Source organism: Cibotium barometz, chromosome 8, assembly GCF_041138505.1.
Source record: "Cibotium barometz isolate CiBa-2024 chromosome 8, ASM4113850v1, whole genome shotgun sequence".
NCBI classification, from domain to species: Eukaryota; Viridiplantae; Streptophyta; class Polypodiopsida; order Cyatheales; family Cibotiaceae; genus Cibotium; species Cibotium barometz.
The window spans coordinates 47,537,562-47,553,766 of NC_141053.1; the positions used below are offsets into that span (position 1 = coordinate 47,537,562).

General features: G+C 39.2%; 1 protein-coding gene across 1 annotated transcript; it reads right to left on the reverse strand.

Moving 5' to 3' along the window:
• Positions 1-13,113: 13,113 nt before the first annotated feature.
• LOC147636354 (ACT domain-containing protein ACR4-like) lies at positions 13,114-15,975 on the reverse strand. The gene is made up of 7 exons (XM_086801793.1): positions 15,829-15,975; positions 15,604-15,649; positions 15,400-15,514; positions 15,079-15,146; positions 14,403-14,981; positions 14,203-14,307; positions 13,114-13,955 (listed from the first exon to the last, which is right to left on the reverse strand). Exons 1-7 carry the CDS (start codon positions 15,891-15,893, stop codon positions 13,599-13,601), a joined length of 1,335 nt encoding a protein of 444 aa, XP_086657919.1. The 5' UTR covers positions 15,894-15,975; the 3' UTR covers positions 13,114-13,598.
• Positions 15,976-16,205: the final 230 nt, after the last annotated feature.

Below are 16,205 nucleotides of genomic sequence, written 5' to 3' on the forward strand. Positions count from 1 at the left end.
ACATAAAAATGATCAAAGAATAAGGCGATTGTACCTGAATACCATCTCAGATGAAAACAATCACATTCTATTCACGATTCTATATGTGATTCTATCCGCCTGTCGGTGAAGCAATGGCAAAGTAGAATCAGATCATTTCGATGCCTATGTTGTTGAAACGATCTGATTGTGAGAAAAACAATCCACTTGTGTAGAAAACAAGGCTGATTTCTAATGTAATAAAGGGTCCCTAGCATATCCCACCTTCCTCTTATAAATGAGGGGCTACACTAGGGGTCTATATATATAGTCTCCCATGGTGGTCTAGGCTCAAGTCAATCATGATTGGCAATTCAAGGTTAAGTTCAACTTGATTCAACTGACTATACCACCCAAGGTTAAGTTCAACTTGATTCAACTGACTATACCACCTAATTGTACTGATATTAGACCCATCCAAACTCATTACAATGCCCTTAAATCGAAGGATGATGTGGTAAGGAAAATGTCCTTCAACCCTTAGTGTGGCCAAATTACTTAGCGTGTTTACATTATGGACTGCTTGTACACAATACTCTAGTACTTATGTTGGTTTTCACTTATCTTTTGTAGACCTCTTTTAAGAACAATAAGGAGAACAAGATTTCAGCCTTCCATCTTTGTGTGTGTCTTATCCATTGTTGTGTAAGTGTGTGTGTGCTTTGTAAGAGCTCAAGCTCTCTCGCCTCCCCCAATCTTTTCAATAGGGATGAGAATATAAGCACTATAAAGGTGAAACAGTTACCAAGGCATGTTACGAGTGTTAGCTCGTGTTGAGTTTGACATCTCAACACTCCCCCTTAAGCTTAACTCCATCTCCAAGACTCCAAGCATAGTGCGAAATCTGTGAAGTTTCTCCCCTCTCCCAAGACCTTGGTGAAAATGCCAGCTACCTTGCTTATGTGTGCTGACGTACACGAGATCAACATCTCTTGCCAATACCTTCTCTCTGATGAAGTGATAATGGACATCTATGTGTTTGGTCCATAGATGAAGCATTGGGTTACTAGCCAGCTATATGCTACTAAGGTTATCGGTAATAGATGACAACCTACGTGTTTACATATAGTCTCAAATCTCCAAGTAGCTTACGTAACCAAGCTACCTCCCATGCTGCCATTGCAATACCCCTATACTCTATCTCTATTACAAGTCCAATATGATTTCTTTTATGCATAAAGGCCGCATGCATTTTATTGATGCTGGCAAAGAAGGGGATTCCATCCCACTTGTATCACACATCCAAATTAATAAAGCAATGAAAAAGAGTCTTTCAGCGTACTTGATTTTTGTGCGTGATAGTCTTGTGCCAAATCGTCAAAATGTGGATGCTATGTCTAATGATAGGCTGAATTTTCTTAATGCCTTCAAAGACTGCTTTGCTGACTCGTTGCCAGGTGAATTACCTCCCCAAAGGCCCGAAGATCACCGTATAGATCTTGTGCCCGGTAGTTCTCCACCTAACAAACCCGCATACCGAGTGAGTGCTGCACAACAAGAAGAAATTATGAAGCAGGTAAACGAGCTTTTAGAGAAAGGTTTGGTTCAGCCCAGTTCCTCACCTTACTGCTCTCCTGTGCTTCTTGTTCAAAAGAAAGACGGATCATTCCGTATGTGTGTAGACTATAGAGCTTTGAACAAGCTTACCATACTCCATGTATAGTGCCACTCCCAAAGGAAAACATAAACCTGCTAGTAGATCTTCTATCCAAGATGCTACTAGCCCAATCTGCATCCATGTATCCATACACCTAAAACTGTATACCAGCCTTATAGAAGATGCCATAATCCACTGTGGACCTCAGGAAGTGTAGTGTGTACCTCACACTGTGTACCTTACACTATCCAACTGCTGCTTTTGAGGAATCAGTATAAACTGATTCTCTAACCCAACGATGTAGTTCATATCTGGCCTGGTGATCAAAATGCTCACTATCTTCCTATACATAGTGGCATTCTCCAAAATCTCACTTACATTTGCACTCAGCTTTCCATTCTAATCTAACAGTACAGAAATAGTCTTACAGGCAATATACCATATTTGGACACAACATTTCCAATGCATACTGTCTCTGACAGCCATATGCCCTCAACCGTCTTGATGATCTCAATGCCAAGAAAGTATCTCTAAGACTCACACAAATCCTTTATGTCAAACTTCTTATTGAGGAGACCCTTTGCATTCTCAACTTCCTCTTCATTATCACCCCCAACAATCACTTGAGTCATCCACATAGATGGTGATGGTGATAATCCCCTTATCACTCTGTCACACATAGAGTGAATGATCAACACCTACCATATGAAAGCCAATGGTGATAAGATATTGTGAAACCTTATCTTGCCATGCTCTTAGTGCCTACTTCAAGCCATACAAGGCTTTACTTAACACATAATCTAGGTGATTCAAATCCTCATAACCAAGTGGCTATTCCAAATATGCTTCTTCTTGCAACTCACCATGCAAGGATGCATTCTTTACATCCATCTGATATAAAATGCAAGCTTTTAACGCAACCACTATAATAATAGCTCTCACAATTGCCATATTAGTAACAAGGCTAAATGTCTCCTTATAATCAATGTCGTAGGTCTAAGCATACCTTAAGCAACCAACCTGCTAATGCTTCCATCTGAGTTATGCTTCAATTTATACACCCACTTATATCCAATAGCCGTTTTACCCTAAGATAAAGGCACCAATTCTCGTGTCTTATTTGCATTCAATGCAGCCATTTCTTCATCCATAGCTTTCTCCCAATGTACATGCCCAACAGCATCCTCAAAACATGTGGGTTCAATCTCTTACATAACCTTTGCCATGTATGCTTAATGGTGAGCTACATAACCATCATACATCAGTCTCTGAATAGGGTTTCTGACCCTACTTGACCAGCATGGTGGTTCTAGATATGTCCTTGGTGTCTTTGCGGCTGCCTTAGCCTTCCTTGCACCAAGTGTCTTGATAGTAGCTAGAATCCCAAATTCCTCATCAAGGCTCTGCTCTGAGCTACTAAACTCTCCATCAACATATGAATGCCCTACTGAAATGTCACGCACACCATCTTAACCTTCTCTTTATCTTTATGTGTTAAACCTATAAGATTGATTTTTTGACACAGCCTACCACTCCATGGCCTATCAACAGACCCACTACTAAAGGAATCTCTTGGTCCACTCAATGACTATGATTATTGTCATAGCCTACCATTCCATGGTCTATCAACAAACCCACTACTAAAGGACTCTCTTAGTCCACTCAATGATTATGATTATTGACACAGCCTACCACTCCATGGTCTATCGATAGACCCACTACTAAAGGACTCTCTTGGTCCACCCAATGACTATGATTATTGACATGTATTCTGTACAACCCACTTGCTCATGTGCATCACCCTCCCAATTGAGTCTTTAACAGAGTAGCATATCAACTGCTCATCATCTCATCAAAGACAATGTCCTTTCTCATGCTTATCTCACGTCTGCCATGGTTGTGACATCTGTATCGCTTTTGCTCAAGGGAGTAACCAATGAACTCATTAGAGAAGTACTCTCCCCCTCCATCTGGCCTTAGGCACTAAACCTACAAACCTCAACCAACATTTTTAAATTTTGAAAGTGAGTAAACACTTCACTTTTCTCTTTCATGAAATAGACCCACACCTTGTGTGGTCTTTATCAATGAAAGATACACCACGTTGGCCTCGACCATGACCACTACCTCTACCTGAATTTGAGTAGAAGGCCTATTCTAAAATGTTCTTGCTTTAGGAGGAAGAGTCTGAACCAAAGTTTGTATTCATTTCTAAGCCTATTTAAACAAGCGCTCACTAAGCCATCATCTTCCACTAAGACATTAATAGATCTAAGGGATTTAACAATACCCTTGATCTTCAATGCATACTCATTAATGGACATGTTCTTCTTCTCCACACTAAGGGATTTAACAATACCCTTGATCATCAATGCATACTCATTAACGGACATGTTCTTCTTCTCCACTATATGCAAATCTTGTTTTAGCTACAACTTTCTTGCCTTTGTGTTTGTCTGGAACATTTGGGAGTGTTGACATCATGTATATGCCCTATCACCATAGTGTCTATCACCCTTTGAAAGCCAATACATGACTTTTTTTGCACCTTGGTTCTAGTCTTTGAATGTTGTTATCTCTGTTGGAGTTGTGTTCTCTTTATGTAATTTTGGAGGCTTATCATGTCTCCTTCAACATAGTCCCAAAATCCTTTTCCCATCAGGAAAGTGGTCATTCTAAACTTGCACACATGAAAGTTATTCTTGTCAAGATTCTCTCCCACTAACAATTTGGTTGATGTTGTCAAACGTCTTTGCTTGCAACAATAACCAAAAATCTGTAAAGAGACAATTTATGTATTCAACTTGCAACACAACAGTGTCTATTGTAACTCATGTATGTATAGTGGTACTTCTACATAATCGGTATGTTACAGCACCTAACCAGAGTATATGTACATATACCTACAATGAGCAATAAATGTACAATCCTTGTCTAGACACCCAAAATGCACAACTACACTACAATAACTAGAATTTGGACAGAAATTGTTCTAAATCGAAACTTCGCAGAAGTGCCTAAAAACACCTTGCAGTGGCTGAATAGAGGCCGAAACATGCCTAATATATAAATGTGCCTGTAATATCAAAGTACAAAGTATTGTGCACCATACATGCACCTCTATGCCTACAAAGTCAGCTCCTCAATCAGAGATGTGTAGATCCTAGAGCTGCCTAGGGGGAGTTGTACCAAAAATAGAAGGGAAAGAGATGATGATGCTCTTATGCATGTATCGTGCCCTTTGCCTTCGCGGCTTCCTTTACTTACTGCTTAGCTCCTTAGCTTGAACCAAGCTCTAATACCATGAAAATATTGGGGGAGGATAGAGAACTTAAGCTCTTGTAAGCACACACACACTCACACAACAATGGATAACACACACAAAGATGGAAGGCGTAAATCTTGTTCTCCTGGTTGCTCTCAAAAGAGGTCTACAAAAGATAAGTGAAAACCAACACTAGAGTACTATGTACAAGTGGTCCATAATGTGAACACACTAAGTAGGTGAGCCGTGGCAAAATAAATATGCCATAACTCGATTGGACCAGTAGGTGTAGTCCAGCTATAGAATCATTTGGCGAAGATCCGTCAAATGCGCCAGTGGTGTAAAGGTGGAACGGTCACCCAGGCATGCATCATGAGTTTTAGCTTGTGTTGATCTTAACATCTTAACACCTATTTGACAACATTTTCTATCCACAAATTGTTAATCACCTGATAAGCTAATATACAAGATCTCATATGAGAGCTTGAATACAAAGAAGAGAAACATATTATATTTCTAAAGCTACGATTCTTGCCCACAAGTCTACTGATGTTTCTTGCTATCATTGCATAACCTATCATAAGCTTAGCATTTTTAGTAAAGACTACTTGCTCACACACAATTAATTTTTGTTGGAACTTAGCTTCTCATCCCTATTGACCATCCCATTTACTATCCACAAATTGTTAATCATCCTACTAAACCAATATACAAGATCGAGAGCTTGAACACAAAGAAGAGAAATAAGAAGAAACATGTATGAGAAGGTAGAAGGGGAAGACGATCTTGCAAAGTAAAGATAAGAATATAAAGTTCATTAGAATGTAGAGAAATTAACTTGTATGCATGGGTGCGCTTTTTATCCCCATCTTTATATTTGCACATTCTGCTTCATTGTAATAATTTTATTAGTCTAGCTTACAAAGCTTATATGTAATGCTATCTTTTGAGAAATTTGTATATACATAGCCTAGGACAAAATTCGCTAGTTTTGGGCACCTTGGAACCTTGTACATTCTATGGGTGACCAATCATTGCATGTATGAGGCCTTATATATAAGACATTTTGAGTAATGAAAAAGGGGACAATCTCATTATGATAAGTCCAGCTTACAAAGCTTATGTGTAATGCTAGCTTTTGATAATTTTGTATATACATAGCAGAGGATAAGGTTCTCTAGTTTTGGGCACCTTAGAACCTTGTACATTCTATGGGCAGCCAATCATTGCACATATGAGGCCTTATATATAAAACATTTTGAGTAATGAAAAAGGGGACAATCTCATTATGATAAGTCTTCATTATGCTATTGTGTTAGTACCTAGCATGTTTGCTTTCTATCTTGACAATGTTGGTGCATGTGAGTGAATTATTATTTTTTGCTTTATGTGAGCTCTCTCTCTCTCTCTCTCTCTCTCTCTCTCTCTCTCTCTCTCTCACACCACACACACACACACACACACACACACACATTGTGTTCTTCTTCTCCCTATCCGTTGAAGAAAAGCAAGATGTTTGGGTTGAGATTGAGATCTTGCCCTCATGCTCATTACCTTGTATTTGCAAGAATTACATGGTGTGATAGCATGAAGGGTGCAATTAAGTGATCTAGTTCACATAAAATGAGGTTGTTCTCTCAAGATGGCTAGTTACAAGTTCTAATGACACTTGTATTCTTCACTTCTTCCCCTCATATAAGGCAATAAGCATGTTTAAAACATCTTTGGCACAATTGTTGGGGAGCAATGCTCTAACTTTGGTCCTGTTTCTTGAGTGGTGTCAAGTTTATCTCGGTCAGAGTGCAAGCTCATCAATTTTTGGTGTTGTTTTATATAATTTATTTTTTGTTTTTTGTTTTATTTGGATCTTTGGAGAGCAAGGAGAATTAGAGCACTAGAGGCCACCCATTAGAGATTTATTTTGTAAGAAGCAAGAAGCAAGTCAATGCATCTTCAAATTTTCTATGATTTCAAGCCCCTTTTTCTATTCTCTATTTTTGTGTTTTTTATGCACCTTAATCCAAGCATAATATTAGCATATTTAGGTTAATCATGACTCTATATAGGTCATTGGATAGCTTAGGAGTAGCTTACTAACTTTTTTTTAATCTCATTAGCATTAGGTTTGTCATTTAGGAGTATTTAAAGAATTAAAAACTAAAAAGCTCAAACTCATAATCATGTGTAGTTTTTTTCAAATCATGTGTAGTGAGGACTGAGCTACTCACAAAAATCAAATGAGAATATTTGCATTTAATTAGCATATATTATGCACCAAATGAATTGACTATCAAATTGTAACCACTTCACCCAATTGCATTCCCAAATATGAAACTATTAGCTCTAGTTTTAGAAGCACACATTACTCTTGCCAAATCACTTATTGTTCATTAATAGTCACATGTCAAATCACACATAGGATCCATGTGTCTAAGAAACCCCCAAAAATCAAATGGGAATATTTGCATTTAATTAGCATAAGTTGTGCACTTAAATGAACTAACTATCAAATTGTAACCACCTCCAAATATGAAACTGTTAGTTCCGATGCAGAAGGAGCACACATTATTCTTGTCAAATCACATATTATTCTTCAAGTGTCACATGTTACACGAAGAATACGTAAAAGCATATAAATTTTAAAAGATAAAATATGCCCAAAAAATTTAAGCTCATGGAATCACACGTTAAATGTAAGAAATTACATGATAAGATTATAAACTAAGCAAAAATCAAATTTAAGATTAGGCTTATTCTTTCTTGCATGAGTCTTCTTGATGATGCCTTGAATCACGTATCACTCTGAAATGTTTTTCCTTGAGGAATTGCACGTACTTCCTCAAGATTCATGTGGTATTTATCTCAACTTACATGTTGAGGCCTGAAAAGTTTCATTTGGCACTTCAGTATCCAAGGCTAACAAAAAAGTGGACACCATCTACATGGAAAGTGTAATTGAGGAGATGGCTATTGCCTTGTTAAATCAAATAACGCAACATTAGTGAATGGGGTTTGGGAGACTCACAAGGTAAACCTCACCTATATCCATAAAGAGAAATGGTTTGGTATGTGATTTATCACCAAAAACATTGAAGCTCTGAATACCCTAAACTAAGGCCTAGGCAAGTCCTATATTATACTTATTGTCAACGATTGGGAAAGCATGAAGCTACTAACTACTGTAGATAGTGTAATCAAGCATGGCACCAATCACTAGCATTACCACCACCCAACCCAAGGCACCTTGCCAGCTCTAGTGCTAGGCTAATGAGAGAAAGTGTGCCTAATCAAGGAAGAATTGTGCCCCATATCGAGTGCTCCTAAGAGCACTACAAGTGCCCTTATGACCTCTTGTTCTACTACCCCAACCCCTATCTCCATGTTTGATCCTCATAAACTAGTGGAGTATTGATGAGATTCCTTAGGGGAGTAAGAGCAAAAGTACACTTACAGAAAGGCAACATAATTATAAAGCCCTCCTACAAAAGTATGAAAAGGGAAAAAAGATAAAGATAAGAAAAGGAAGAAAAGTAAAGAGAAGAGGGGGGGAGAAGAAAAAGAAAGAAAAGAGGAGAAGAGAAGGTAAGAAGAAACTGAACAGAAGGGAAGAAGGGAATAAAGATGAGAAAAGGGAAATTTAGATGGAAACAAGGTAGAAAAAGAAACAAAAAAAGTAGCAAAAATGAATTTTGCTATCAAAAATCAATTTAAATAAATGGAAAGGGGTATAAAAAATAAAGAAAAAGAATAGCAACAAAAGTCCCCCAAAAAAAAAGGAGAAGAGGGAAGTAGAAAATGCAAGAAATAGATAAATCCCTTAACCCACTTTTAAGCACCTTTGAGCCTCTAGTTAGGGAGTGTTGAGCATAGGACCTACTAGGTCCCTTGTAGATTAGCTTGCGCACAGATAGCTTCCCCCGCAGGCTCAGGAGAGAGGCCTATGGCTGGGATCCATGGTAAAGACAGAGGGTGAGGGTGATTGGATTTCATGCACATGAGTGGCACATAGGCCCCCCCACCGACCAAGGTGGCCAAGGAGATACTTTAGTGGTTATGGATTTGGGAGAGCCTACCCCATACGCATCTCTAGTAGGACCCAAGGGAATGGCCTTGGCATGATCCTGCTAATCAGGAGGAGACCTTTCTTTGCATACACCACGCAGCTAGGCCACAGGATTCAGATGCCCGCTGTTTGACCGTACGCGAAACTGGCCATTCTAAAACCTTTTGGATCCGGTCTAAATCTATACGCAAGCCATCCCGAGAGATCTTATGACCTAAGTATAACAATTCCTTTTTAAAGAAATCACACTTAGATAATTTACAATACAGTTTCTCCTTCTTTAAGATGATTCTCATGCTCATCCCCAAAGTTTTGCTGTATATCAAAATATCACCTAAGAAAACTACCACACATTTTCCTAACAGATCTCGAAATATATCAAAAATTCATAATGGCCATATCTTGTCCTAAAAGCAGTTTTAGGCACATCTTTCTTTGTTATACAGATCTGATGATAACCGGTTCGCAAGTCAAACTTTGTAAAATACTTAGCTCCATGCCTATCAATAAGATCATCTAATCTAGGCAATGGGTATCTATTTTTAATTGTAACCTTGTTAAGACGTTTGTAATCAATACACATTCTCCAGGTACCTTGATCCTTTTTCTTAACCAAGAGAATTGGTACACCCCAAGGAGACTTACTTGGTCTAATTTGAACCATCTTCAATATTCAACTAGTTGTTTGGCTACCTTATCCTCCTCAGATTGGCTAAGTCGAAGGAGGAATACTAACACGTTTTGCCCCTGGTAGGAGGTAATCCATGAGGTAACTCATCAGGAAATACATCTTGAAATTCGCTTTTAATGGAACTTAACACTTTACTTTCCTAAACATCTAAAGAAACAGTGTTTACATCAAAATGAATACATGAAGACACTGGATCCATAACCAACTAGAAAAGTTTATAGTTAAACATATCTTCCATTAATTCCAGCTCATTGATAAAAGTTTCCTTGGATACAACAATGTTTCCTTTAAGAGTTACAAGGCTTCCATTATGATAGAAAGACATCAAATATTTGATCCAATCAATAGAAAAATGTTATTTTTACTATGAAACCATTTCATTCCCAAAATTATATCCACATGACCCAAGCTCATGACATGGAAATCAAGCCTATCTCAGTACAATTAGATGTCTAACGGTAGTTTTGACACCTTCTTGTCCCAAAATTAGACTTGTCCTCTAGCCATCCTGATCTTGTACATCTGATCATTCTGCATGGTTTTCAGCTTCATCCTCTATACCACAATATTGTCAATAAAATTGTGAGTACTGCCAAGATCAAACAAAATATGAACCTGATGTCCGTTCACTGATACATAAACACGAAATAATTTGTTTGGACTATAAACGTCTTTACTGAAAGTACAATCTAAATATTGGGTTCCTTCAAGATGCGTAATATTGACTTCAGAATTTACCTTGAAGTTCTGTAATGTGTACAGATTTCTTCGGTATGAACTTTTTCGGTGCTGCCTTTTGACCAGGCACCGAAGTTGTTGTAGCTCCATTCAAAGGACAAAATTTCTTTACATGCCCTTTCTCCTTACATTTAAAGCATGTAAGATTTTCCTTACTCCACAAACTTTGGTTTTTTGCTGGCATTGTCACCATTTTTTGGTTTTGGTATGAAAACCAATTTTCTTTTCTCTCCACTATTTGAATAAGTAAACGTGGATTTCTTTTCACTTGATGCTGGTTTTGATGAATTGGTACCAACCATTGTCTTGTGAAAAACTTAAGCAGCCTGAATAGCATTCTCAACCGTTTTAACTTTGCACTTCTTCATCTCGTATTGATAATCACAAGATAAACGATTGATGTAAATACCACACAAGGTATGATCATCAGACTTGGCTTTGGCAGCCAACTGTCTAAACTTTTGCATATAGTTATCAAAAGACTGATTAGCTGTGCTATTTTTAATTAGCTTGGCAATAACTTCAAATTCATCCTCAGGATGGACAAACTCCTTCTTGAATGCATCTTTAAATCCTTGCCAAGTAGTGGGAAAAGAATCTTCTTTTAGATCCTTCCACCAAGTCAAAGCTTTTCCCTTTAATAATCTCTGTGCCATCTACGGTTTCTGCACGTCAGTGAAAGGGTGAAAAGCAAAGTGTGTAGTCCACCTATTAAGCCAAGCATCCACACATTCTTGTGTCTTCTCCTTCTTCTCCCCGCTATACACCTTTGGTGCAAAAGATGGAGCAACTGCTTTGGTAGGAGTAGATGAGGTGGCTAGAAGAGCTTTCTGTAGAGTTAAGATCTGCACCTTAAGTGATTCCATCTTATCATGGCACTGTGCTATTATAGCCTCGAGGTGCTAAGTCACCTCCAAAATTTCGTTCTTTGCTACCGCCTCCTCTTCTTCTTTATGGAATATAAGATCTTCCCTTCCAAAATTGGGATGATCACTCATGTCATCGACATTGTCATTGATCGAAAAGTCAATATGAGCCATGGTAGATGAGTTCTCTATGAATCTGGATTATACATTTGTTTACCCTTCTCTTGACCCCTCTTGACCAAAAGTTCTAACAAATTAATTTACTAGAATCAACTGCACATAAGAAAAATGCTTCAATTAGCATTTGGTGGCTAGATATTAACAAAAAAATTTATGAAAATATCGTCTAGAATCAATCCAAACAAATAAATTATAAATACAAGGCATGCTCACATTAATAATATATGAATAATCCACATTTATCTATTGTGAGTACATAAAAACATAGAACCCCAAATAATCCTCGAAAATAAAAATTCTCAAGAAAAAAGAATTACCATGATTTTTTCTTAATTTTTTCTAATTTTCTAGAGCCTCAAAATACACTAATTTTGAATTCCACCAAACCTATCTTATGGCATTGAGGACACCCCGACAATACATTGACAGTCCACAAGACCTCATAACGTTTTCTCTAAGATTTCTAAAAGAGACTTTGGGATAGTTTCCAATCTCCAAAGATCATTGAGTTTGATAATCGTCAACTAATGGAATTTGTTTTAACTTTTAAAACCTTAGTGAAGCAAATTGAATTTATAAGTAACATCTTATGCTACTCTTAAGTTTGTAAACATAGCAATTTGCCTATATACAAAAATCTACCATGACTATCATGTGCAAGCATTCAAGCAAATCAAAAGCACAATGGGGACCCACACATTCATGAAATAGGATGGAGGTTATGAAGGGAGTGATGAAATCAATCAACACTATGTCAATGGTGGCCAATGGTTAATAATGGATCAAATACCCATTATATATATTTCTTAGCAAAATTATAGTAGTAAGTTTTGGTGGGCTAGTGAAGCAAGTTAATAGTCAAAGGATCATCAATGACTCGTGTTTTCAACCACCAAAGTTGGTTAGAATCTGAACACTTAGTAAAAACAACATTTTTTTATAAATAGCAAATTAATCCTAGTCGGGTCATTAATGACTCATCCTTTCCACCAGGTTAGAATCAAAACACTTTTTTTAATAGCAAATTGATCCTAATATGGTCATATGAGATGTAGGACAGCATATGGCAATGTTTGGATACCCTTCAACACTCCATAAAGGACACCAAGGGTTGGGCAGCAAAGATGTGTTCACACTAGATTCAAGGTGAATCAAGAGTCTAACCCAAGGATGGGTTCCCATGACAAACCAAATTGCAGGGCAAATTGCTCAAGCAGTTGTGGTTATAGAAGCCCATATGGCTGATGACAAGTGTGTGAAGCACCCGGTTGCCTGAGGCCATTTTTGCACACCATGACCACCTCTTCCAAGTGTTTATTTGAGTTAAAACCGTTAAATTGTTTTGCTCCTTAATTTCGCCTTTAAATACTATCTTCTATGGGGCAAATGGTTATTTATCACAAAATTCAACTACCGTTATCAACTAGCTAGTCCATGGAATCGTGCAACCTCAAATTTAATGGATGCATATGCATAAAGTAGAGTGTCGTTGACTGCCTTAATGTGTTGTGGCTTAGGTTTTCACTCCTTTGTGGGTAGTAAGTGATGGTTGAATCAATACATCAGGAAGGTCGCTAGCATTTTTTTCTAACCAGTTGTGTACATCTGTGTGTCTGGTTGGAAGAAGAGAAGATAGACTAACAAACACCTACACCACACAATGATGCTGAACTTCAAAAACACCTTGAAGAAGTACTGTAGAAAATGGGGAAATTTACAAGAAGGGTACATAGTTTTGAGTCCATTTGTCTGATACTAGAGCAGGCGTTGCTCTCAAAAAATCAAGCCTTGACCATAAACTTTGTTTGACAAGATGACAGCAGAGTATAATACAGGTATCTATACAGGTATACACATGATGCCCATCCCAGAAAAGTTAATCTTTCGCCACCCCACTTGAACACCCTCTAGCACTGGTCAGGGCATTTGGGCATCACACCTCCAGTAAAGTATTCATGAATCACAAACTAGGCACACACTTGGGAGTATATATATACAAAGGATGATATTGATTCCTGTTCTTGCTATAACCATGTAGTATGACAAAGAAGGCCATGCACACGTCATCCAAAACTTGCAGACATGCTAAAAACCTGCAGTGCACCTTAGCACACACTAAGAAGTGGCGCTTCCATACCAGACAACATTCCAAAACATGCAAGGACCCGTACACCACATAGCTAGGATAAGGATCTCATCAACCCCAGATTATAAAGAACTTGAGAGGGCCTCCCAAGCAAATTGCCAAAGGAGAACCTTGACCTTCCTGATGCCTCTCTTGGTGGGGACTTGCAGTAGTATAGAGGCGTATCTTTCACCTCCAGAACAGCTTGTCCTATTTCACACCTCACGGCTTCAATAACTTTCAAATCCACACGGTTCCCTGCAGCATCTGTTACATAGAAAACATTAATTGCTTTGTTGCCTCTGGTGTTGACATCAGCTCTAGTAACCGATAGCCCATGCTCTCTGAAAATCCGAGTTACATCTGATAGAAGTCCAACCCTATCATTAGTGCACAACTCAAGTCTCAAGCCCTGCAAAGGACACACATATAGCAAACCCAATTCAGGTTCAGATTCGCTGTATCCAAAGACACACACATGTGCATGCATGCACAAGGAAACCGTACTGCATCAACAGGCAATCAGAAATAGACTCAAACTTGAATTCAAGGCAACCTCTTGGCAGCTGCACAAGCAAACCAAACTGCATCAACAGGCCCAAGAAGAAAAAAGGCCATATTCAGACACCCAATGGCCTAATGCCTAGATGTTGCCTTACCTCTGTAACACGTCGGTTAATGGCTGCCCTGAGGCACTGAATTACCCTTTGCCTCTCTGCCTCTGAGTCAAGTGTGCATCCATCCATGTGGCGGATGTAATACTCCTGCTCAGAAAGCAAATAAACAGCCTCAGATGCAGCCTTCGTCATTGGAAAAAACATGCCTGACTGGTTCAGTTTGAAGGCATTTATGTACTTACTTGGTAAGCTCTCTGCCCATCAGTGTCAATGGTTGCATGAAATATCACATATTCCATATCTGTCAGAGTACATAGTGTGTCAAAAAGGAGCTTGGGCCGGTTTCTGCACTCAACATTCACTACAGAATAGCCCTTCTCATCACAATTCTCCACTGTTATCTTGCCATCCAGATCCCACATCTGCTCATCATCCTCCCTTTCATAGTCGCGGTCAGCAAACATCATCTGGTGCAGACGCCTTTCAGTGTGAGTGAGGCTGGTAGCAAAATCTGTCCTTGCGCTCTTGGAGCTTTGATCCCCCTTCAATACATTGCACAAGGACTCCTTGATTCTATAGAGCTTTTCAGGCTCTTCTATGGGGCCATTGCTGATTTCATCTGTGATGTAAAGAAGGCAGGCCACTCTCATGTTGTGGGTCCATAGTTCTGCTGCCACAACATTGCACCTCATTTCAGCTAAAAGGGCAGATATCTCTGACATGAGACCTGGCCTGTCGGTTCCAGTGAGCTCTATTGCAGTATGTTCTGCAGCAGATTGGACCCCAACTCTCCGAGGATATTCATGACTAATGCCAATACTCTGAGCAACATTGCAAAGCATGCCATCAATGATCATAGAAACTTATCATGTAAAGATCCAGGACATGCATTTAGCTACAGGGCAACAAAGGCCAAACCTTTTCTATGAAAGCGATGGTCTCTTCCTTTGTGACCTTGTTTCCGGAGGCATCAGTCACGTGGAACACTGCGTCAGGAGAGTAAAGGTATGCGGTTTCAACATGAGAAACTAAAATTTGCTTGCAAAACATGTAGCCCTAGTAAGGCTAACACATGGGATTTGAGAGATATGAAGCTCAAAGAGCCATTTCTCACGCAAAAAAGCATGCATTTCAGGACCGCAATTAAGCAAGTATAGGGTAAATAATCGTGAAATGTAATGTAATAAAATGAAGCCTTTTTCAGGATTCTTGAAAATTCTAGTTACGAAAGCAGCTTACCGTCCATGAACCATCCACCGTCTGAAGAAATGTAAGCTTTGTGGATGCTGAGGTCGAGATCGGTAAACAGTTGGACCACTTCAAGAAGGATGCCATGTCTGTTGGAGCTATCAATCTGTCAAAAGAAAAAGGCAAAGAGGTAAGATGGGTGGGTAGAATTTGCTACAAAAATGAAGGCCAGAAACACAGATCTTTGGAGAGTACCTTGAAGAGGGTGGCTTTCTCGCAGGAAGCATTGTCTACTACAACTCTGTAAGAAGTGGTTTTTGGATTGTGTGTGTGTGCGTGTGTGTGTGGGTGGGTGCGTGGGAGAGGGGAGTGGGGGAGCAGAAATGGGGCTGTTAGAAGCAAGCCAAGCAAAGGCAACCCATTTTCGTGCAGAATGGAGGGAAAAAAATAAAGCAAGGAGAAAAAAAGCAGAAAGCTAACCTGGGGGGGTTCATGCGCCATACGAACTTCTGATACTCATCGAACTCAGGCTGCGAGGCCTCCATGGAGGCCAGGAGAGAGTGAGAAGAAGATAGCGAAAACGAAGGGGCAAAAATGAGAGATAAACGGGGGGGAAGGGAGGGGGGAGATAATGGCGAGCTTAATCCTAATCGCTTTTCTTAAATCTATAATCCTGATTACCTTTGCTTCATTTCATGGGCCTTTGCGCCCGCCTCTTGTTCTTCTTCTCTTTTTAATTTTGGTCCAGACTGGCGCCGCAAGCCCGGGCGCCCAACTCCCAACTTCCACCACTTGGTCCAATCAATTCATGCCGTACCGTTGGTCGGGCAAGTGGGCCCCGCTTCCCACCAACAGGT